The 25,283-nt window shown below is 50.0% G+C and overlaps 1 protein-coding gene across 1 annotated transcript; it reads right to left on the bottom strand.

Moving 5' to 3' along the window:
- SMYD5 (SMYD family member 5) lies at window positions 1-25,066 on the bottom strand. Its single transcript, XM_063135699.1, has 13 exons — window positions 24,956-25,066; window positions 22,169-22,277; window positions 20,432-20,568; window positions 15,063-15,184; window positions 13,971-14,040; window positions 12,477-12,581; window positions 10,978-11,040; window positions 8,279-8,349; window positions 7,975-8,081; window positions 7,320-7,376; window positions 6,584-6,678; window positions 2,505-2,575; window positions 1-161 (listed from the first exon to the last, which is right to left on the bottom strand). The coding sequence occupies exons 1-13, from the start codon at window positions 25,052-25,054 to the stop codon at window positions 8-10; spliced, it is 1,260 nt and encodes a 419-aa protein (XP_062991769.1). The 5' UTR covers window positions 25,055-25,066; the 3' UTR covers window positions 1-7.
- Window positions 25,067-25,283: the final 217 nt, after the last annotated feature.

Raw genomic sequence — 25,283 nt, 5'->3', positions numbered from 1 at the left:
CCCAGGATCAAACATCCGTCATCTCGTCCTCCAGCTCGGCATCCTCTGGCTCCCCGTCGGCTTCTTCCTCTTCCTCCTCCTCGTCCTCTTCTGATGTCACGTCCGGATCGTCGGCTTGAGCCAGGCACTTGGGGCAGGAGCAGACGAACAGGTAGTTTTCCCTGGGGAGAGAACGAGACGTTCGTGGCTACAAAGCTGGAGAAAAGGAGAAGAGCCGCGGCTGCACCTACCCGGTGCCAAACACCCACAGTTGCTGCAGTGATGTGCAAAGGACAAGTCTGCCCCTGTAGCCTCCGTTCTCCTTTCCCCTTCCTCTGTTATCCCGTCCTACACCTGGAAGCTCCCTGGGGCAGGCACCTAATTGCTCGCTTCTTACCCTGTAAAGCACCAAGAACGGGTGAAGCGTACACCAGTTTTAAAATCTCTTCCCTGCCTGCCAATTAGTTTCCGGGCGAAGTATAAAGAGTTGGTGATCACCTTTAAACTGAGCCTCGTGTGGCGCAGAACGGTAAAGCAGCATTTTCTGCAGCTGAAACTCTCCCCACGGCCTGAGTTTGATCCCAGCGGAAGCTGGTTTCAGACAGCCAGCTCGGGTCAACTCAGCCTTCCATCCTCCCGAGGTCGGTAAAATGAGTCCTCAGTTAGCTGGGGGAAAGGTAATCACGGCCGGGGAAGGCAACGGCAAACCACCCCGCTATAAGGCCTGCCAAGAAAACGTCAGCAAAAGCTGGCGTCCCTCCAAGAGTCAGTAATGACTCAGTGCTTGCACGAGAGGTTCCTTTCCTTTCCTTCTATCACCTTTAAAGCCCTACATGTTTTGGGTCCAAGTTACCTGCGGGATCGCCTTCTCCCGTACCATCCGCCCCACACACTCAGGTCCTCTGGGAAGAATCTCCTTCAGTCTGCCAAAATTAGGCTGACAGGTATTACCCAGAGGACCTTCTCTTCTACTGCTCCCGGACTGTGGAATGGCCTGCCGGAAGAGACTCATCAACCGAACAATCTTTCAGCATTTAAGAAAGCTGCAAAGACTGATCTATTCCAGCAGGCCTATGCAGTGGAATTTTAGGATGTTTTTTATAATGTATACTATGTTTTTAATTCAGTTTTATGTATTTTATACTTATTGTTGTTTCCCGCCTCGATCCAAACGGAGAGGCGAGTAAGAATAATAATAATAATAATAATAATAATAATTATTATTATTATTATTATTATTATTATTAGGTTTGTGACCCTAATCTCAGACTCAGCTAGCAGAGGGCTCCGTTGTGTGGGGAAGGACACAACTGCAATGCGTTATACGTGGGGCTGCCTTTGAAAACGGTCCGGAAACTTCAGCTGGTACAAAACGGGGCAGCCCGCCTACTAACAAGGACTGGCCGGCGAGATCATATCATGCCAGTCCTTCTACAACTTCATTGGCTGCCAGTCCAGGTCCGGGCCCGATTTGGAGGAACGCCTACTCCCATATGTACGTACCCAGACCTTAAGATCATCCACAGGGGCCCTTCTCCGTGAGCCCCTGCTGAAGGAAGTGAGGCAGGTGGCGACTAGGAGGAGGGCCTTCTCTGCTGTGGCACCCCGGCTGTGGAACGAGCTCCCCAGAGAGGTCCGCCTGGCGCCTACACTGTACTCCTTCCGTCGCCAGCTCAACACCTTTTTATTTTCTCAGTATTTTAACACCTAATTTAATTTAAATTTAAACTCTGCTGTTTTAATTTCATATTTTAACCTATATCCATTTTTGCTGTGTGGTTTTATCCTGGTTGTGCTTTTTATATTGTATTTTATATTTGTGTTTTAAATTTGTTGGTTGTTTTTATGCTCTTCACGGTTTTAATTTTTGTGAAACCCCCAGAGAGCTTCGGCTATTGGGCGGTATAAAAATGTAATAAATAAATAAAAATTATTATTATTATTATTATTATTATTATTATTATTATTATTATTATTATTGGCAAAGGAGACGGAGCTATGAAATCAGAATGGCCAGGCCATCCCTTGTCAGCCGCCTGCAATATGGGGATAACAAAACTAGTCCACCTTACAGGACTGTTGTAACAAATGCAACAGGGAGACGCACTCAAAAGCACCATAGAGACGCGAGGTATTACCGTATTACTAAGCACATCAGGGAAGTGGAATTGTAATTGGGGGGGGGATTCCTCCCCCCCAGGCTCTGCGTGGGCAGAATGATGTCAGCGGGCGTGGTCACGTCCAATGACATCATCATCTCGGCCTTTTGCCTTTTTCCCTACACTGTGCAAAGGTTACCTGGCCAAATTCCCCACTTCATCGGAGGTAACGGCGGGGATTCCTCCCGGGATGGGGCCTGAAGAACTGCCGTGGGCCAAATGAGCCCCGCGGGCCGGAGGTTCCCCACCCCTGATGTACACGAGTGGTACTACAACTGCGTAGATCTAGTGTTTAAAAAGGAGACGCACCACAGACATCAAAGCCAACCAATGGGATTTCCCCACCTCCACGTCCCATTGGCTTACCGGAGTGTCTTATGCCGGCTGTGCCGGCTCCGTTCCCGTTGGCAACAGTCTAAGTAGCTGATGCAGATTTCCTGATCAGACAAAAAAAATCATGTAAGTTCAAGGCACAGCCCCGCTACCAACGTCAGCTCAAGCAGAGAGGGTGCTTGATGCTTTACAGCAATACGGCTGAAAACATCATGCAAAATTGTTCATTCTCTCTGACCCCGTTCAGAAGACACCTTAAGCCATGGCTTTAACCATGGTGGTTAAGCCAGAAAGCCAGGCTGTGTTCAGAAGACACCTTAAGCCAAGGCTTTAACCATGGTGGTTAAGCCAGAAAGCCGGGCTGTGTTCAGAAGACACCTTAAGCCACGGCTTTAACCACAGTGACTACAGCAAAAAGCCTTATTCACAGTAGTTAAAGCCATGGTTTAAAGTGTCTTCTGAACACGGCCTGGCTTTCTGGCCTAACCACCATGGTTAAAGCTGTTAAACAGGAGCAATCTCTCCGTCACACTCACAAATGCACACATGTCCACGTCCCGTATCAGTTACAACATGTTTCCCTGCCCCGACACACAGACACACTTCTCAACAGGGACAGACCCAAAAGCTCCCCTGGAAACGATAATATGACCTCTGACCTGGGCCTCAGGTGACCAGCAACGTCAACACGTCACGCCAATTCTGCAGCTGATACCATGCAACTGACGGGGGGGGGGGAGCCCTGCCCACCACCTCCCTGATTTTAACGGGAACCCAATTCCTTGTTTATAGTTTTTCTATTCATGGGCTGCACAAGATATATTTATTGTAGATTTATCGTTTGTCTGATTTTAACTGTACGCTGCCCTGATATCCTAGTGATATAGGGAGGGATACAAATGCCCATGAAGTCACAAAGAGTCAGAAGCGACTGAACGAATAAACAACAAACAAATGTTTTACTACATTAATAAATTAATTAATTAAGACGCTCAGAAAAGTAAGCAGCAAACCAGACGTCCCCAACCTGGCATGTTGAGAAACAATTCCCACATCCCCAGCCAGCATGCCCAATGGTCAGGGCTTATGGAAGCTATATTATTATTATTATTATTATTATTATTATTATTATTATTATTATTATTATTATTAATTGCATTTATATATCGTCTTCTTCCTCCAAGGAACTCAAGGTGGCATACATAATTCTCCTCCTCTCCGTTTTATCCTCACAACAACAACCCTGTGAGGTAGGTTGGGCTGAGAGTCTGTGACCGGTCCAACGTCACCCAGTGGGTTTCCATGGCCGAGTGGGGACTAGAACCTGGATCGCCCAACTCCTGGTCCGACACTTTTTACTCTGTACAGCACCATGTACATTGATGGTGCTATATAAATAAATAATAATAATAATAATAATTTAGCCACTATGCCACACACTAGTACAACATCGTCTTGAGAGCCACGGATTCCTCCCCACTTGGGAACTATCTGGATGCATGATCTGTCTTGGAATACGGCACCTTGGTAAGTTCACGAGTTCACTATGAAATTTCGGCAGCATGGAGGGTCCTTGAGACAGCACATGCTGGGAGGCCAGAGTGGGGTCATGGAATCATAGAATAGCAGAGTTGGAAGGGGCCTACAAGGCCATCGAGTCCAACCCCCTGCTCAATGCAGGAATCCACCCTAAAGCATCCCTGACAGATGGTTGTCCAGCTGCCTCTTGAAGGCCTCTAGGGTGGGAGAGCCCACCACCTCCCTAGGTAACTGATTCCATTGTCGTACTGCTCTAACAGTCAGGAAGTTTTTCCTGATGTCCAGCTGGAATCTGGCTTCCTTTAACTTCCTTTAACACAGAGCTCGTTATTCTGTGTCCTGCACTCTGGGAGGATCGAGAAGAGCTCCTGGCCCTCCTCTGTGTGACAACCCTTTAAGTATCTGAAGAGTGCTCTCATGTCTCCCCTCAATCTTCTCTTCTCCAGGCTAAACATGCCCAGTTCTTTCAGTCTCTCTTCATAGGGCTTTGTTTCCAGACCCCTGATCATCCTGGTTGTCCTCCTCTGAACATGCTCCAGCTTGTCTGTGTCCTTCTTGAATTGTGGAGCCCAGAACTGGACGCAATACTCTAGATGAGGCCTAGCCAGGGCCGAATAGAGAGGAACCAGGACCTCCCGTGATTTGGAAGCTATACTTCTATTAATGCAGCCCAAAATAGCATTGGCCTTTCTTGCAGCCATATCGCACTGTTGGCTCATATTCAGCTTGCAATCTACAACAATTCCAAGATCCTTCTCGTTTGTAGTATTGCTGAGCCAAGTATATTTGGGTCAGAGAGAACCAGATGCTGTTGCATTGCCGGAGCTACGCAGGTGCAGACCTGACCTCTTCTTCTGGCTATAAGGCCACCAGGAGGTTAGCCCAGTAATTCGGGAATATAATATATAGTAGCCTTCCCCATCCTGGTGGCCTCCAGATGTTGGACCACAGCTGCCAGCCAGGAGCTGAATTCCCGCACCAGTGTGGTGCAGTGGCTAGTGTTGGACTGGGAGTCGGGAGATCTGGGTTCTAGTCCCCACTTGGCCATGGAAACCCACTGGGTGACTTTGGACCAGTCACAGACTCTCAGCCCAGCCTACCTCACAGGGTTGTTGTTGTGAGGATAAAACGGAGAGGAGGAGGAGGATTATGTATGTCGCGTTGGGTTCGTTGGAGGAAGAAGGTGGGATATAAATGCAATAATATCTCAATAATATCATCGTCATCATAATAATATTAATAATAATATCTTAATATCAATAAGAGTGAGAATAACTCTTTGTAACCTAATATTGGATTTCAGTGAAGTCAATTACGATAGCATATTTAAATCACACAAGATTATTTTCATATTTTAAGAGGAAAATAGATGCCAGAATAAATTCAATATACTGTGCTCTATTTCCTGAATTGACTCCCATATCCACGTTTTGAGTACCTCCTTTCCCAAATGACTTCCTTCCAAAGATATGATATACTCTGGTGACTATTATGTACTGCCTATATGGCTTGGGTCCAGGTTATTTGAAGGACTGTCTTCTCCCTTATGAGCCTGCCCGTGCTTTGAGATCTTCTGGAGAAGCCCTTCTTTCAGTCCCACCATCTTCACAGGCGCGCTTGGTGGGAACATGGGAGGGGGGCTTCTTGGTGGCTGCTCTGGTGCTCTGGAACTCTCTTCCCGGGGAAGCTAGGCTGGCTCCCTCCTTGATGGGCTTTCGGAAGCAGGCGAAAACTTGTTTGTTCAAGCAGGCCTTTGGAGAATAATCTGGTCCTCCATCTATGTTAATGTCTTATAATTTTGTTGTGTATTTTAAATGTTTGTGTTTGTTGTTGTTTTCCGCCCCAATGTATATTTTAAACTTTGTAAGGCCACCTTGAGGCCCAGCATTGGGCAAAAGGCAGGATACAAATAAATATAATAATAATAATAATAATAATAATAATAATAATAATAATATGATAATGATGATGAAAGGGAAAAGAGAAACAAAAATATACACCGCTAGCCATGTAAGTCAAAGAACTATGGCAACAAGAAAGGGTCACAGTTATTCCGTTAGTCACGTCAGTCGCTGGCATCACATCAAAAAAACTATACCGAAAACCTTCAGAAACTGGGCCTACCAAAATACATCCCCAGGAAGCAGTCATAATTAAAACATGCTCAATTGTTAGGATATTCCTGAATCTGTAAAAGAGAGCATGACTTGGCAAAGCCCGTCATCTCCATCTCGAAAAACCGCCACGCGTGAAAAATAACAATAATTTTAATAACAATAATAACAATAATAATAATATCGGAAAGGGCAACAGGTTGGGGAAAGCAGCTATATACAAAAACGGCTCCTGCTGTTTGCAGAAGCATCTCCTTATGTTCTGGGTGTTTTTTCCACGTGATTTCAACCCACCCACCCGAAAAAAGAGAGGGAGAGAGAAAGCGGGAAGGCACTGCAATGCAGTGGAGAAAAACACTGCCCAGAGAGACACATCGCATGAACAGTTTTTGTATCGGGTCCAAGCCTTTGGCTAGTGCAGAATTCCCTTTCGGGAGCCCACCAAAAGAGTCCTCTCACCTCTCCCGGCCTGATGTCTTCCAAGGCCGTCAGGTGCAGGAGAAAATTGTTATCTGGGAACGAGGCCTCAGCATTGGGAATGCAGCTGTGGTTACCTGCAACAATAAGGGAGCAGAGTTACGCTCAGGTTCAAGGCGCGAGCCCTGTGTGATCATTTGCTGCTAAGACAGGGCTGGGCAACTTCTGGGGTCTGGGAGGGCCACACTGCTCTCTCTCTCTGTGGACCGTACCAGGGGGTGTCCCTGTGCCCCCCCCCCACTGCCACCAAGCAGCTGGACCTCTCCTTGATCCTCCCAGAGTGCAGGACACGGAATAATGGGCTCAAGTTAAAGGAAGCCAGATTCCAGCTGGACATCAGGAAAAACTTCCTGACTGTTAGAGCAGTACAACAGTGGAACCAGTGACCTAGGGAGGTTGTGGGCTCTCCCACACTAGAGGCCTTCAAGAGGCAGCTGGACAAGCATCTGTCAGGGATGCTTTAGGGTGGATTCCTGCATTGAGCAGGGGGTTGGACTCGATGGCCTTAGAGGCCCCTTCCAACTCTGCTATTCTATGATTCTATGATTCAACGGTCACAGTGGCGACAAAAAGCGAGGTTGCGCTCTCCCTGCCTGCTGCGTTTTCAAGAAAAATGGCCACGTCTTCGACAACAGTGGTGGCCCCTGCCACAAAAAAGGCTGGGGGTGAGGTGGTGGGAAGCATGCTGGATAGGTTCATTGCTTCCCGGCTTACTTACAACAACTCTGCAGCATGTAGAGACCCGAGCCTTCGCAATTCAGGAACTCCCCCGTCTCTAAATCAAAGTAAACGAGAGAAAGAGAGTGACAGAGGCCATGTGGGCTTCTGGACAATTCTCCTCCTTCCAAAAAGGCGTCCTCAAAACAGGAGTGACGCAAGGTGGGTCAACAGAGAGACCTGCCCCCCACCTCCCGTGAAGGCGGGGCCTCGGAGCTGTCCAAGGAAACTGGGCAGGACCGCCAGGAGAAAGGATTCCTTGACCCAGTCCGCGAGTAACCCCAATGGGGTCCACTCTCTCAAGTTGTGGTGGGGCGACTTGGAAAGGGGATGGAAGAGGAGCGGTCTATAGCTCACGCCTGGGCAACTTTTCAGACCACGAGGGCCACGTGCAAGGCCAGGCAGCAGGTCGGTGGCCGCACACACACATGCACACACACGTCTACAAACCTCTCCCACCACACCTTGTCTGCTGAGATGGGGTCGCAATTCAACTTCAACATCCGCCACCCCTAACCGGCATGGCCGTTCTGGCCAGGGGTGATGGGAATTGTAGTCCGACACACCGAGAGGGAGGCAGCTTAGGGAAGGCTGCCTTAAGGGCCTGCTGCCCCGGCAGGCTTCACCAGCGGCCCACGCAACTCCGCCCCACCCACCTTTCTCGATGTCCTTGTAGAGCTGGTCGATGAAGGCGTCCAGCTGCTCTCGCTCCTGAGCTGGGAGCTCCAAGGCGTCGCAGCCGTGCACCCATTGGCTCAGGGAACTGAGAAGACAAAAAGAACCCCCCCCCAAATCACACATCCCATAATGCTTGGCCTGCGCAGCTGTGCCCCCCAGCTTCCTCCACGTGGCTCGGCACCGCCCCCTTCACTTTTCCCAGGCCCACAAACCCTCAATCGAAGTATCGAGCAGCCCCGGGAAGCCGTACAGCTCCGGAGAGGCGAAAGGCCCCCTTCGTACCTTGTGCCTATGCCTTGGCCATTGGTACCGACCAGGGCGAACAGCGACCGGAAGCCTTCGGGTGAAAACCACTGCCAGGGAGAGACAACGAAGACAAAGAGAAGGTCAGGGCACACCCGCCCGGCTTGCCCGTTCTCCCCTCCGAGTTGCAGAAGGGTGCGCGTGTGAGAGCCAGGGCTCCAGACTCTAATCCAGCCTTCCTCAACCTGGGGCGCTCCAGATGTGTTGGACTGCAACTCCCAGAATGCCCCAGCCGGCTGGGGCATTCTGGGAGTTGCAGTCCAACACATCTGGAGCGCCCCAGGTTGAGGAAGGCTGCTCTAATCCAATCATTAAGAGTGGCAGAAATTGTGGGTTCTCAAGCCAGAACAAAAGAACCACAAAAGGTATAAACTAGCCAACTGCAACGCTAATAGTGCTAGTGCAAATCAAAGTGTAACAATAAAGCTCTCAAGAATTGTTCTAAAGCATTTATTTTATTTATTTATCACATTTCTATCTTATTAATATTACTATTTATTTATTTATATAGCACCAACAATGTACTTGGTGCTGTACAAAATATACAAATAAAACAGCGATACCCTGCCTAGAGGTTTACAATGTAAAATCCCATTTTATCTCACTTTTTCCCTCCTTAAGGAACCCAAGGCAGCGTACAGAATCCTCCTCCTCTCCATGTTATCCTCAGAACAACAACCCTGTGAGGTTGGCTGGGCTGAGAGTCTGTGACTGGCCCAAAGTCACCCAGTGGGTTTCCAATGGCCGAGCGGGGACTAGAACCCGGACCTCCTGACTCCCAGTCCAACGCGCTAGCCACTACACCACACTGCCCTGCGCATCACGCTGTTTGAGATTTAACAACGAAAAATGTGGTCCATTGTATTGCCATGTAGGCGAACTTCGACCTGTGTTGATTTTATTCACTGAACGTGACCACATGTATCATGGCTAAATCTGAGACAGTGTGATGTTCATGCATACTTTAGAATAACTGATTTGCACTAGGCCTGTTAGCTTTGCAATTGACTGTGTTACGCCTTTTGTGGCCCCTTTTCTTCTGGCTTGAGATTTCGGTTGGGGGGGGTTCCCCTCCCCTTGCCTTATTTAGAAATTGTGGGTTCCACAGAGCAGCGGTTGAAATTGTCGACCTCAGGCTAAGCTTCCTTTTCTATGGAGTGGATCCCTTTTGAGAGGATGTGCTTTGCACGCAGAAGAATGCGGCCACTGGGGTCATCAGGTGAGGTGCTTCCAGTGGTCCTGGCATGGACCTGCGGCCTGGCTGGAATCCGCCTGGAGAAGAGCCTTCAGTGTGGTGGCTCCCTCTCCGAGGAACTCCCCACCCTTGGATATCCGGCAGGTGCCAGCCTTGTTTCCAGCGCCTGCTGGAGCCATTTTTATTAGGGCTGTGCACGGGCCCCGCCTCGATCTGCCTAGGGTCCGCTCCACTCCGCTGCGGAGCTCCGGCTCCGAATCAGAGCTCCACAGCGGTGGGGGGTAGCGCCAGGTAAGGCCCCCCTCCCTCCTCCCCCTTACCTGCGTCCATCCCGGCCTGTCGCCAGCTTCACTAGAGCCCACGGCTCAACCAGGAACTGTAAGCCCCGCTTGTGGCCTACGCTTCCAGGTTGAGCCGCGGGCTCTAGTGAAGCCAGCAACAGGCCATGATGGGCCAGGTGACCCCCTGCCCCCTTACCTGGCTCTGCTGCCATCGCCACATAGGTGGCGGCGACAGGGCCAAGTAAACCCCCCTTACCTTTTTTGCGGAGCTCTGGATCGAGGCGAAGGATCCGCCTTCACCTCGATCCGCTCCACTGCTCCCCCGATCCGCTTCTGCTTCTCCGGTCCGAGGAGAAGCGGAGCACAGCCCTAATTTTTATGTCAACAAGCCAGGAAAACCTGCAACACAGTGGCATCACGCAACACTCTGCCCTTCTTCTTCTTCTTCTTCTTCTTCTCTTCCTCCTCATTTTTATTATTTATTTATTGCATTTTTATACCGCTCAATAGCCGAAGCTGTCTGGGCGGTTTGCAAATGTTTCGGAAAGACAAGGAGAGAGAAACGCAGGGCTGCAGCTTTCAGTACTTGGACCCAGTGCCCAGTCCTGGCCTTGAATTCTGGGCCTCAGAACACCTGGGTTCACAAGGGATGGAGTCAAGGATTTTAGGGCCTGGCTGATATCAAGTCAGACCAGCGTTCCATCTCTTGTAAACCCACTGCTGGAATGCCCACCTCCCCCAGTCTCTCTAAAAGGGAATTTGGGCCTTGACTGAAAGACGCTGCACACCCCTGATTGCTCTGGGCCAGAACTACACCAAGCACTTTGAAAGCGGTTTGAAAACAGCGCATGGCATGTGTCCTGGGCCCCAACAGTTTTCAGTGTGCTTCAATTTTATATTTTATTATTATTGTATTTATATCCCACCTTTTTTCTTTCAAGGAAAAGGCATACATAATCCTCCTCTCCATGATATCCTCACAACAACAACCCTGAGAGGTAGGTTGGCTGAGAGTCTGTGACTGGCCCAAAGTCACCCAGTGGGTTTCCATGGCTGAGTGGGGCCTAAGAACCCGGATCTCCCGACCCCCAGTCCAACACTCTAGCCACTACACCACACTGGCTCTACCGTTATAAGGCAGTAGTATCGATCTACTACACCCCTACGGACAACAGGAAAGCAGCCAGAAATGCCGGGCTCACCCTGCCAAGATGGTCGTCGTAAAGGGCTTCCATGAACAGCACACGCAAGACTTCGAGCTGGCCCTGCAGGAAACATCCCATAATGGAGTGCATTAGTTCCCCAGAGAAGGACATGCCAGCCGTTCACTTATATGAGAGAAAATAGCAAGGTGCTTTTACAGACAATGGGTGGGTGGGGGAATAAAGTAAATTATCCCCCTACCCCTGGAAATTATACCTTTAAAGCAGCCTTCCTCAACCTGGGGCGCTCCAGATGTGTTGGACTGCATCTCCCAGAATTCTGGGAGATGCAGTCCAACACATCTGGAGCGCCCCAGGTTGAGGAAGGCTGCTTTAAAGGATCAAGCACGCATGTATCTGTGTAACCCCACCCAGAGCTTGGTTTCTTGGTCACACTGGAGCATGCCAGATTCGGATCGGATCCCAAGCCATGCGTCACACAAGGCGCCAACATTCTGCACGGTTCTAGTGTTAGGAATAAACGAAACCCAGAAAATTCTGCACCAAAAGAGACCAGATTGCATGCGCAGAAAAAAAAAAGAAGGATTTGGGGACCGTCCTGAATTATGCAAATTAGCACTCTTTGGGGTTATTCATAGAATCATAGAATAGCAGAGTTGGAAGGGGCCTACAAGGCCATCGAGTCCAACCCCCTGCTCCATGAAGGAATCCACCCTAAAGCATACCTGACAGGCTGCCTCTTGAAGACCTCTAGTGTGGGAGAGCCCACAACCTCTCTAGGTAACTGATTCCATTGTGCACAAACTTGTTTAAAAAAATAAAATAAATCCAGCACATTGGAGCCCTATGAAGAGAGATTGAAACAACTGGGCATGTTTAGCCTGGACAAGAGAAGATTGAGGGGAGACATGATAGCACTCTTCAAATACTTGAAAGGTTGTCACACAGAGGAGGGCCAGGATCTCTTCTCCATCCTCCCAGAGTGCAGGACACGGAATAACGGGCTCAAGTGACAGGAAGCCAGATTCCAGCTGGATATCAGGAAAAACGTCCTGACTGTTAGAGCAGTACGACAATGGAACCAGTTACGTGGGGCGGTTGTGGGTTCTCTCACACCGGAGGCCTTCAAGAGGCAGTTGGACAACTATCTGTCAGGGATGCTTTAGGGTGGATTCCTGCATTGAGCAGGGGGTTGGACTAGGTGGCCTTAGAGGCCCTTCCAACTCTACTATTCTATGATTCTATAATCATGAGCTCCCCACTGAAGGCCTTCGCTCAACCCCGCTACTCCCACCCACCCCTAACACTCTGGAGGAAGAGTTTCGCCCACCACCCTTTTAAGATTTTACAAGGTGCTGCCCGTATCTTTCTTGCCACTGTAGCTGCAGAGAGATTTTCTGAGTTGAAGAAGATGCAGACTGGATTATCAGCTGCAGCGGAAACACGACGCAGGCCCACCAGATAAAAAAACCCACACATCACCCACAGTCCCTCCTTTTCGAAGGTCCGGGCTCACTTGTTCCCATGGGCACGCTGACCTTAAACTTGTCTCCCAGGAGTTTGTGGACAATTTCCTCTTCCTCGTTGGCGGTTTTACTGCAGAACTGAGAAAAGAGCTTGATCCACCAGTCTTTGTCTTTAGCCTGGGAGAAAGCAAAACCATCAAAAAATAAAAAAATAAAGGGCCTTCCCCTCTCTTTACGCAGGAGAGGCAGGTTGGAAGTATGGCTGCGGGGGACGAGCAAACAGACGGACGGGCGGACAGACGGACACGCGCACAAGCTCTTCCAGGCACAAAGGCCCAGTAATAGTAACCGCAGGACTGAAAAACCGCTCGCTGGACTGAAAAAAGAGATTTACTGGCTTTTAAGAATAGGACAGAGAAATCAGTTTTCATCTTGTCTAACCCACAAGAGCCGCCGTCTTCTACGCACCGGGTGTGACAGCGGCCCTCAGAGAATCCTCCTTTCTATGCAGGTCTTGGCAAGCAGCAGGGCCGGCCGCTAACGGAACAGGAACCCTGGGGTCACCGCGGCAATCCGAAGTGAGCAGAAGTGCTCGTTTCCGGAAGAAGGCAGATACGCGGAGCGTGCAGAAGGGCCGGCTTTTAGAGCCACACATTCCACGTTGCGCCCGTGGTGGGTTCCCTCGAGCACAAGGGAAGTAGCAGCACTGGATGCGCCCAAGAGGTCGGCCTGCACCTTTAAGGGGTCTTCTCTACACACCACCACATGGCAGCGGATCCGTTCTTGACACTGAGGATATGCCTTACAGCAGGGATTTGGGGCTTCTGGTCCACGGCCACACCGGGCCCAAAAGCCCTCCTCATCCAGTCCCCTGCAGCACTGGTGGGGGCCTCTCCCACTCCCTTCTCCATCCTCCCAGAGTGCAGGACACGGAATAACGGGCTGAAGTTACAGGAAGCCAGATTCCGGCTGGACATCAGGAAAAACTTCCTGACTGTTAGAGCAGTACGACAATGGAACCAGTTACCTAGGGAGGTGGTGGGCTCTCCCACACTAGAGGCCTTCAAGAGGCAGCTGGACAAGCATCTGTCAGGGATGCTTTAAGGTGGATCCCTGCATTGAGCAGGGGGTTGGACTCGATGGCCTTATAGGCCCCTTCCAACTCTACTATTCTATGATCCTATGATTCTATGAAAGCTTTTACAGAAGCCACGGCCAAGCTGGCTACAGATGACAGGAGTTGTTCTCCAACACATCTGCAGGGCTGGTCAACAGGGAACTTACAGGCCATTCTGGCCCCTTGAAGAACATCCACAAACAGAGCCTGGTTGCATTGACTTGTGTTTGGAGAGAGGATGGGATCTGGGAGAGAAGTTGGCAGACTGCATCGAGGAACCCCCGTGGGCCGCAAGTGGGCCGTAGGCTGGGGGTTCCCCATCCCTGATCTACGGTCATGGCCGCTACCTCGACTTACAGCAGGCTAAGACTCTTGGCAGGTCCTCCTCTCTCCACCGCTCCATGACTAGGGTTAGTCATAGGGTTAGTAACGGCAGCCCAAACACGCACCTGCTTGACGGTAGCCACCATCCTGGCCATCAACATGATGCTCGAAGTCTCTGGAGGGTAATGGATGTTCCTAGGTGCAAGAGATGGAAAGCTAGTTTCTTTTTACACCGGTCAACCTTAGACTAACAGCTACCCAAGTCAGCCACGCCCAGAGGGCAAGGACGTCCACCCGCCGGCCTCCTGAAGATGAGTCTATGGCTCAGACAACACGTTAGTCAACGCAATGTGAAAACTCCACTCAATGGTTGAGTTTTGGGGGAACTCTCCACACAACATGTTCTAACTCCACCGTTGTGTGACTGTGAGCTACCATGGAGTTGAGTAAAATCCATCGTGACGTTTGATTGACAGTTCCTCTGCCCTCTCTCCATCCCCAGTCCTCCGGACGGTATCCCATCAGCCACTGCTGTGAAAAAACACAATCCTGGTGGGTCTTCTAGAGTGGCACTTGTTCCTTTCACTGCTCTTGCCAGAGAACTCTGGAGCCAATGGGAAAAGTGGAGGGTTTTTTGGGAAAACACTCCACGCAGAATATCCACGCTGCACAGAGGAGAGTTCCTGCACAACCGTTGTGTTGCGTGTTGTGTGGAGGGCTCCGTGGAGTTTTCCATTGCATTGCATTGATTTTTCCCACCAGCTACAGAGTTCCCTGGCAAGAGGGGCGAAAGGAGAGAGTGCCTCTCTAGGAGAGCTGCCAGGACTTGGTTTTTTTTGCAGCTTTGGCTGACGGGATACCATCAGGAATACCGAGGGAGGAGAGAGGGCAGAGGAACTGTCAATCAAATGTCGTGTTGACTTTTACTTAACTCCACAGAAGCCCGCAGTCACACAACGGTGGAGTTAGAAAGTGTTGTGTGGGGAAAACCCCGTAAAAACCTCAACCGCTGAGTGGAGTTTCCACACTGCGTTGACTAACGTGTTGTCTGAACTGAGCCAAAGACAATCCCGGAAGCCTGACACCTGCCCATCCCTGATCCAACCGACAGAACCCTGTGGCTTTAGTTCCAGCTAGGCCCCAGAAGAGACACCTTCATTAGTCCCTAATGGGACAGAGGATCCCGGTCACTGCTGCATGCAGCTGAACACACTGACCTCCACGCCTCTTGCAGTTTGTTGAGAGGGTGATTAGGGTCCTGCCTGGAGGGTCCCAGGCACAGGACCTGATGGTACTGTTCCCATGCAACCTGCCGGCACTCAGCACTGCAATACGTCACCTGCAGAAGGAAAAAGCGCCGACGCTAGCCAAGGCCGCAGACGTCTTGCGCAGAGCCCTGCTTAAACATGCAGATCTGTTCTGGTACTGCAACACTGGACATCACCAGATGAGGCCTTTCTGGTCATTTGGGAACAAATGGACTGTCGCCGTGCAATTCCCCAACAGCAGGCCTTCTCGGTAGTGGCACCTTTGGAAAAACCTCCCTCATGCAATTCGGGAGGCAGAAAATGTGGCATCTCTCAAACACCCTCCAGAAAGCACATTTGCTCAACCAGGCTTTCCCTGGGATATAATTGAATCAATCACACCGCTCCATCTGAAGTGCTCCTGTGTTGCTTTTTATCGTAATCAGAATTGTCTCTGTTGTCATGCCTGTAGTATCGTATTTTAAATATGATTTTAATACAGAGATGTGAACCGCTTAGGGGTTTTATTACATTTAGCAGTATAGAAACATTGCAAAAAAGTAAATAATAACTGAACTCAAAGCAAACAAAGCCAAGAATCACTGGAGGGTTTGGTAGCAGGATGTACATGCATGCATGATTTTGAGCTGGAGTCACGTTCCGTGGGTTTGCAACCTCTAAATGCTTTGCTCCCCCCTCCCCCTTTCTGATATATTGCGCAGCTGGGCTCACTTGCTAAAGGTATGCTCAGCGTTCTCCTCTGCAGCTGCGTCGCAAACTGCAGGTCTCAGCCTGCAGCACCTGGTGTTACTTCTAGTCTCTCTGCCCCATAGGCTTACAATCTCGACAGTGACACTGGCCCCGTTCAGAAGACACCTTAAACCACGGCTATAACCACGGTGGTTAAGCCAGAAAGCCGGGCTGTGTTCAGAAGACACCTTAAACCACGGCTTTAACCACAGTGGTTAAGCCAGAAAGCCAGGCTGTGTTCAGAAGACACCTTAAACCACGGCTTTAACCACAGTGGTTAAGCCAGAAAGCCAGGCTGTGTTCAGAAGACACCTTAAACCACGGCTTTAACCACAGTGGTTAAGCCAGAAAGCCAGGCTGTGTTCAGAAGACACCTTAAACCACGGCTTTAACCACAGTGGTTAAGCCAGAAAGCCAGGCTGTGTTCAGAAGACACCTTAAACCACGGCTTTAACCATGGTATTCAGCAGCCTTGAGACTTTTGCCAGAAACAGATCAGACTGTATATACTGGGGGACTTTGTGAATGGTCTTGGCTATTTGTCCTAAAAAAGCGTGTCCTGAGGAAGCATTCCTGGAGAAACAGGTTATGTATACTGGACTCCTGTTCACTGAATTACCACACACTGTATAATAGGGGTGTGCACGGATCCCCCGCTCCGCCCCGCGGGCTGATCCGAAAATTTCGGATCGGCCCGCTCCGCTCCGCGCCGCTCCGTCCATACTCCGCTCCTCTTCGCTGCGGAGCTCCGGCTCCGAATCGGAGCTCCGCAGTGGAGGGGAGTGGTGCCAGGTAAGGCCGGGAGAAGAGGACGGCGATGGCGGCAGAGCCCGGTAAGGGACCAAGGGGGAGGAGGGGCCTTACCTGCCTCCGTCCGCGGTCTGTCGGCTTCTTCAATTGAGCCCGCGGTTCAAGTGCGGCCCAGACTTCCTGGTTGAACCGTGGGCTCAATTGAAGAAGCCGACGGACCACGGACGGAGGCAGGTAAGGGAGAGGAGGGGGTGTTTACCAGGCCCTGCCGCTGTCGCCACGTGGGCGACAGCGACAGCGGCAGGGCCCAGTAAACCCCACTTACCTTTCCGGCGGAGCTCCAGATCGAGGCGAAGGATCCGCCTTCACCTCGATCGTCTTCGCCACGCTCCGCCGGCCCCCCCAATCCTCTTCGCCTCTGCCTTAAGGGCAGGCGAAGCACCCCGCTCCACTTCTAATTCGCCGGTCCGATTAGAAGCGGAGCACATCCCTACTGTATAACTGCTTAATCATATGAATGTCATTGAATTACCAAAAGCTGTATAATTGTTTTCATTATATCAATGTACTTTATTTTGATTATTACTAATGTATATATTACACGCCACCAATACATAGATATACTTTTGAAGTATAATAATTGGCTATAAGTATTTTGTTTACATTTGTAATGTGACATGCGTTTGTCTACTGATGTGATTGGTTATGATTTATAATATGTTTACATAGTTTGAGGCAGTGTAACATAACTTGCCAATAAGAATAAGAACAATAATATATACATCTATTTAAACATATTTTTAAATAATTGTTTGGTTTATTCCTATTTGTGGTTGGAAGGTGTCTCACCCCAGCTTTTGTTGAATAAAGCAAAAAGCCTCATTCACCATGGTTAAAGGTGTCTTCTGAACACGGCCTGGCTTTCTGGCTTAACCACCACGGTTAAAGCCATGGTTTAAGGTGTCTTCTGAACACGACCTGGCTTTCTGGCTTAAACACCATGGTTAAAGCCGTGGTTTAAGGTGTCTTCTGAACACGACCTGGCTTGGTTAAAGCCATGGTTAAAGGTGTCTTCTGAACACAGCCTGGCTTTCTGGCTTAAACACCACGGTTAAAGCCGTGGTTTAAGGTGTCTTCTGAACACGGCCTGGCTTTCTGGCTTAAACACCACGGTTAAAGCCGTGGTTTAAGGTGTCTTCTGAACACGGCCTGGCTTTCTGGCTTAAACACCACGGTTAAAGCCATGGTTTAAGGTGTCTTCTGAACACGACCTGGCTTTCTGGCTTAAACACCATGGTTAAAGCCGTGGTTTAAGGTGTCTTCTGAACACGACCTGGCTTGGTTAAAGCCATGGTTAAAGGTGTCTTCTGAACACAGCCTGGCTTTCTGGCTTAAACACCACGGTTAAAGCCATGGTTTAAGGTGTCTTCTGAACACGACCTGGCTTTCTGGCTTAAACACCATGGTTAAAGCCGTGGTTTAAGGTGTCTTCTGAACACGACCTGGCTTGGTTAAAGCCATGGTTAAAGGTGTCTTCTGAACACAGCCTGGCTTTCTGGCTTAAACACCACGGTTAAAGCCGTGGTTTAAGGTGTCTTCTGAACACGGCCTGGCTTTCTGGCTTAAACACCACGGTTAAAGCCGTGGTTTAAGGTGTCTTCTGAACACGGCCTGGCTTTCTGGCTTAAACACCACGGTTAAAGCCATGGTTTAAGGTGTCTTCTGAACACGACCTGGCTTTCTGGCTTAAACACCATGGTTAAAGCCGTGGTTTAAGGTGTCTTCTGAACACGACCTGGCTTGGTTAAAGCCATGGTTAAAGGTGTCTTCTGAACACAGCCTGGCTTTCTGGCTTAAACACCACGGTTAAAGCCGTGGTTTAAGGTGTCTTCTGAACACGGCCTGGCTTTCTGGCTTAAACACCACGGTTAAAGCCGTGGTTTAAGGTGTCTTCTGAACACGGCCTGGCTTTCTGGCTTAAACACCACGGTTAAAGCCATGGTTTAAGGTGTCTTCTGAACACGACCTGGCTTTCTGGCTTAAACACCATGGTTAAAGCCGTGGTTTAAGGTGTCTTCTGAACACGACCTGGCTTGGTTAAAGCCATGGTTAAAGGTGTCTTCTGAACACAGCCTGGCTTTCTGGCTTAAACACCACGGTTAAAGCCGTGGTTTAAGGTGTCTTCTGAACACGGCCTGGCTTTCTGGCTTAAACACCACGGTTAAAGCCGTGGTTTAAGGTGTCTTCTGAACACGGCCTGGCTTTCTGGCTTAAACACCACGGTTAAAGCCGTGGTTTAAGGTGTCTTCTGAACACGACCTGGCTTGGTTAAAGCCATGGTTAAAGGTGTCTTCTGAACACAGCCTGGCTTTCTGGCTTAAACACCACGGTTAAAGCCGTGGTTTAAGGTGTCTTCTGAACACGGCCTGGCTTTCTGGCTTAAACACCACGGTTAAAGCCATGGTTTAAGGTGTCTTCTGAACACGACCTGGCTTTCTGGCTTAAACACCATGGTTAAAGCCGTGGTTTAAGGTGTCTTCTGAACACGACCTGGCTTGGTTAAAGCCATGGTTAAAGGTGTCTTCTGAACACAGCCTGGCTTTCTGGCTTAAACACCACGGTTAAAGCCGTGGTTTAAGGTGTCTTCTGAACACGGCCTGGCTTTCTGGCTTAAACACCACGGTTAAAGCCGTGGTTTAAGGTGTCTTCTGAACACGGCCTGGCTTTCTGGCTTAAACACCACGGTTAAAGCCATGGTTTAAGGTGTCTTCTGAACACGACCTGGCTTTCTGGCTTAAACACCATGGTTAAAGCCGTGGTTTAAGGTGTCTTCTGAACACGACCTGGCTTGGTTAAAGCCATGGTTAAAGGTGTCTTCTGAACACAGCCTGGCTTTCTGGCTTAAACACCACGGTTAAAGCCGTGGTTTAAGGTGTCTTCTGAATACGGCCTGGCTTTCTGGCTTAAACACCACGGTTAAAGCCGTGGTTTAAGGTGTCTTCTGAACACGGCCTGGCTTTCTGGATTAAACACCACGGTTAAAGCCATGGTTTAAGGTGTCTTCTGAACACGACCTGGCTTTCTGGCTTAAACACCATGGTTAAAGCCGTGGTTTAAGGTGTCTTCTGAACACGACCTGGCTTGGTTAAAGCCATGGTTAAAGGTGTCTTCTGAACACAGCCTGGCTTTCTGGCTTAAACACCACGGTTAAAGCCGTGGTTTAAGGTGTCTTCTGAACACGGCCTGGCTTTCTGGCTTAAACACCACGGTTAAAGCCGTGGTTTAAGGTGTCTTCTGAACACGGCCTGGCTTTCTGGCTTAAACACCACGGTTAAAGCCATGGTTTAAGGTGTCTTCTGAACACGACCTGGCTTTCTGGCTTAAACACCATGGTTAAAGCCGTGGTTTAAGGTGTCTTCTGAACACGACCTGGCTTGGTTAAAGCCATGGTTAAAGGTGTCTTCTGAACACAGCCTGGCTTTCTGGCTTAAACACCACGGTTAAAGCCGTGGTTTAAGGTGTCTTCTGAACACGGCCTGGCTTTCTGGCTTAAACACCACGGTTAAAGCTGTGGTTTAAGGTGTCTTCTGAACACGGCCTGGCTTTCTGGCTTAAACACCACGGTTAAAGCCATGGTTTAAGGTGTCTTCTGAACACGGCCTGGCTTTCTGGCTTAAACACCATGGTTAAAGCCATGGTTTAAGGTGTCTTCTGAATGGGCCCACTGGCAGAGAGGCGACCAACATTTTAGGAGGGAGGCACTGCTGTTTAGTAACCCATTTTGTGCCATGTCTTTCCCATACGCACACCTGGCCAAAAAACCCCTCCCCCCCCCTCACCTGGCAACTGGGACAGTGCTGATGTTGTTCCTTGTGGATCCCACACTGCTCCGGATGAGGCAAGGCCTGAAACTTCCCAAGCAACCGTTGCGCATTTTCTTCCGCGGTCTCCAGCGCTCGCAAGCAGTGGTCACAGGCTGGAAAGGGGCAAAGGGAAGAGACCCTTGAGCGGAAGGTCGTCCCGGCCAGAATTCTACCAAACATTCAGTGTCATTAAACACACACACACACAGAGCCTTCCCACAATTCAGGCATGAAACAGAGCACTCTACCGTTATAATAATAATAATAATAATAATAATAATAATAATAATAATAATAATAATAATAATAATTCATATACCGCCCCATAGCCGAAGTTCTCTGGGCAGTTTACAAAATCTAAAAACAGTGAACATTAAAAACAAATATACAGAATTTAAAACCATAAAAAAACAGACCATACCCGTTTAAAACAACTATTCTGGGGTCAGTTAAAACAGCTATATGCTGTTAAATGCCTGGGAGAAAAGTCTTGACCTGGCACCGAAAAGATAACAATGTTGGCACCAGGTGAGCCTCCTTATTTATTGCACTTATATACCGCTCCCATAGCCAGGGCTCTCTGGGCGGTTTACAGAAATTCTAAAATTAAGATTAAAACGAGTATACAAAATTTAAAATTCTAAAACACAGAAAATACACACATAAAGCATTAAAAACCATTAAAAAACTAAACATGTGGGTGATTAAGATGTGCTGCCATATGCCTGGGCAAAGAGGAAAGTCTTAACCGGGCGCCGGAAAGATAGCAGTGTACAAAATTATGCCTGGTGCGGAGAATGTGGACAGGGAGACATTTTTCTCCATCTCTCAAAATACTAGAACCAGGGGGGGCATCCCATGAAGCTGATGAGTGGTGGGAGATTCAGAACAAATAAAAGGAAGGACTTCTTCACAGAGCACATAGTTAAATTATGGAACTCACTACCACAAGATGTAGTGATGGCCACTAATTTGGATGGCTTTAAAAGCGGGTGGATAAATTCCTGGAGGCGAAGGCTATCAATGGCTGCTAGCCCTGATGGTTGTGTGCTATCTCCAATACTTGAGGCAGTAAGCCTGTGTTCACCAGTTGCTGGGGAACATGGGTGGGAGGGTGCTGTTGCACCACGTCCTGCTTGTTCATCCCTGGCCGATGGCTGGTTGGCCACTGTGCGAACAGAGTGCTGGACTAGATGGACCCTTGGTCTGATCCAGCATCAGGGCACTTCTGATGTTCTTATGGAGAAAGGGGCTTGGCCAAGGTTTGATTTCCAGCGTTATCTTCAATCTCTGACGGTGGGATTCCTCCTGTAGGGAATTCTCCAGTGGGCTCTGTGGGATGCAGGACCTCCGAAGGCCAGATTAGGGCCCGCGGGCTGCAGGTCCAACGCCCCTATGATAAATACTAGATGCTCAGCCTTCTGCCTTTGTCTGACCAAAAGAGCAGGACGTTTGCACAGTATCCCAGGTCCAGGCACTTGGGACTGCAGGGATGTGGCCTGGAGAATTCCCGATCCAGGCCTGGATTTGGGGAAGACTCACCTGGGCCGAACGGCCAAATGACGGTTAATGAAAGGAGGAACCATCTTCCAGGCCACTACAACATTATTCTTAGAAGTGTAAAAATAACAAAAAGGAAAACACACACATATAAGTTAAGAAGTAAACATGATCTGCTCTCTCGGAACCAGACAAGAGAACATCTCCCCTCACCTCTGTATTTATATAGGGCATTCCAGAGAAATTGGGCCGACACCACAGGCTTCTCCACAAAAATAGTTTCCCCTTTCTGTATATTTCTTGTTGCAAAGAGTCCTTTCCCCTATAAATTGAGATAATACAAGATAATAAAATAAGCCCAGGATTTTTGGGGGGTGGGGGTGGGGGATTAAAGTGGAGATGGAGGAGCATCACAGGGGCATTCAAAATCATTACTTCCCTAATCGCCTGGGGTGAGTTAAGAAATGCCGCCAGGTAGAGACACCCCTATGGAAAGGAGGACAGGGCTCCTGTATCTTTAACAGATGCATTGAAAAGGGGGTTTCAGCAGGTGTATATGAGGAACCTGGTAAAATTTCCTCTTCACCACAACAATTAAAACTGCAGGAGCCCTGCCCTCTTTTGTATCTCATGCTAGGCAGGGCTCCTGTAGCTTTAATGGTTGTGATGACACAGGAATTTCTCCAGGTGCTGCATGCATACAAATGACACCAGCTGAAATTCTCTTCCCAATGCAACTGTTAAAACATACAGGAGCCCTGCCCTCCTTTCCATAGGGTCAGCCTACACACGTAATTCTTAGTTTGCATGCTTTAGGGTGGATTCCTGTGCATTGAGCAGGGGGTTGGATTCGATGGCCTTGTAGGCCCCTTCCAACTCTGCTATTCTATGATCAAACAGCCCACTATGGGTTTGAGCTGCAGTGGGCTGCAGCCTGAGCTGGAGGCCATTTTGAATATTTAAGCCACAACTACTTATTTATTTATTGAATTTCTATACCGCCCAATTGGCCGAAGCTCTCTGGGTGGTTCACAACAGACCATGGCTTGTCATGTCGTCCAAATCCAGCGGGGAGTGGGTTGTGCAAAGGTTAAACAACACTCACATAACTCATGGCTTGTTTTAGGGTTATGCATGGGTTGTTTAACCCTCGCACAACCCATCCCTGCTTGGTTTAGGCAACACGGCAAGCCGCGGTCATGTCTCGAATATTGAAAAGCTGCCCGGGGGCATCCACTACAACCCACTGTGGCGTGATTGCGCCAACCAGGTCAATGAGGAATTCAAATGTACACATGGCAAAAATTCTCCTTAGCGTTTGGCAAGAAGATACACACAGGTGACTCAAAGGTGAGAGCATCCCTGGGTAGATGGGTCATCTCTGTCAGAAGGCAGTAGCTGTGATTCAGCAAACACCAGTTGTGCCCCTGCCAAGAGCAGCAGCTGAAGCTAATCCAAGGAAGTGTGCCGAAGGTAGGGTGACCATACGGAAAGGAGGACAAGGCCCCTGTATCTTTAACAGTTGCATTGAAAAGGGGATTTCAACAGGTGCCATTTGTATACCTGCAGCACCTGGTGAAACTCCCTCTTCATCACAACGGTTAAAGCTGCAGGAGTTATAGCTAGAATGACCAGATACAAAAGAGGGCAGGGCTCCTGCTGCTTTAACTGTTGTAATAGAGGGAATTTCATCAGGTGCTGCATGCATACAAATGACACCTGCTGAAATCCCCTTTTTTATGCAACTGTTGAAGATATAGGAGCCCGGTCCTCCTTTCCGTAAATTCAGCCTACCTAATCCCGTGAAGACTTCAGAGGGATCAGGGCCAGTCTGTGGAGGGAGAAGAGTCCAGCACACATCACAAAAGGCATTTTGCCCTCGCAAGGAGAATCAACCTTCACAGACACACAACATCCTAATACAAGAGCGAGCAAGAAAGTAATTCTCCAGATGTTTTCGACTTCCAACTCTAACCGTTCTTGACAACTGGCCATGCTGTCGAAGTCCAAAACATCTGGAGACCTACCCTTAACTGCCCCACCCTTGTTGGCTTTATGTCTACTTCCCCCTCCCCCAAATAAACCCACCATTCTGGCATCCGCCTGGTCGTCCGGACGGAAAGCCGCCTTCCATTTCTGGGTGCTGCAGCAGTCGGACTTGATCCCAAAGAGGGAAATGTTCCGTTCCGCTTCCAAACCACTTTATTTCCACTAGGGCGATAACGGGGAGGGAAAATCTCAGCAAGCCCCACTGATTTCAATTAGCCCGGTGTTCCCCCAACTGGGGCCATGTTATCTGGGAATGATAGAACTTGCAATCCAACCCACCCCAAAGGCACCCAGTGCCAGATGGCACACTGGCACGGATTCCCTTCAGCTGCTGGTCCTGGCAGGGGCACCCTGGGCGTTGTCCGAATGCCCACACTGGGTGGGAATGATAGGACTTGCAGCCCACCTCACCCCAAAGGCACCCAGTGCCAGTTGGCACACTGGCACAGATTCCTTTCAGCTGCTGGTCCTGGCAGGGGCACCCTGGGTGTTGTCCGAATGCCCACAATGGCTGGGAATGATAGGACTTGCAGCCCACCTCACCCCAAAGGCGCCCAGTGCCAGTTGGCACACTGGCACGGATTCGCTTCAGCTGCTGGTCCCGGCAGGGGCACCCCGGGCGTTGTCCGAATGCCCGCGCTGCCCCATAGCCACGCTGGCTGGGAATGATGGGACTTGCAGTCCAAGCTATCCGGCGGCCTTTTGTAGAGGGAGGGCAGAGGCTGCGCCAGACTTCAAGGCGGGGATGCCTTTGCGGAAGATGCCAGCGCCGCAGCCCTACGCCGAGGCCGACTCCCGAGGAAGCCTTGCGCCAGGAAGGGGCCGCAGCGTCCGCCTCGCCTGCCGGGACCAGCTCTTCGCTGCTGCGGGGTGGGGGAGGCTCCTTTCCCCGCCGCGGGCCGGCACCCCCACCCCACCCCTCCCCTGCCCTCCCCACCTTCTCCCTCTCACCTTGCTGCTGCTGATGAAGCGCACCTCCAGGGCTCTCCGGCGCGCTGGGCTCGCAGCCTCCATACAAAAGGAGAACGTGTCGCTCATGGGAGCCGCCATCTTGGCCCAACTCTGACCTATCCGCCGGGAAGAGGAGGAGGAGCAGGAGCAGGAGGAGGAGCAGGAGCGCAGCCCGGCCCCAGAAAGGATCCGGCCCCGCTCGCGGCGGCGGCTGCTGCGGGCTGAGCCCGGCGTCGGCGCCCGGACGCTCCGCACCCTTTGCGCGCCCAAGCGCGCCCAGCCGCCGCCGCCGCCCTCCTCGATGCGCTCCCGACCTCCCGGCGTGGCC

This window comes from Elgaria multicarinata, chromosome 10, assembly GCF_023053635.1.
Source record: "Elgaria multicarinata webbii isolate HBS135686 ecotype San Diego chromosome 10, rElgMul1.1.pri, whole genome shotgun sequence".
NCBI classification, from domain to species: domain Eukaryota; kingdom Metazoa; phylum Chordata; class Lepidosauria; order Squamata; family Anguidae; genus Elgaria; species Elgaria multicarinata.
Note: the sequence above shows the minus strand (reverse complement) of the source record. Positions and strands in the feature narration are given on the sequence as shown.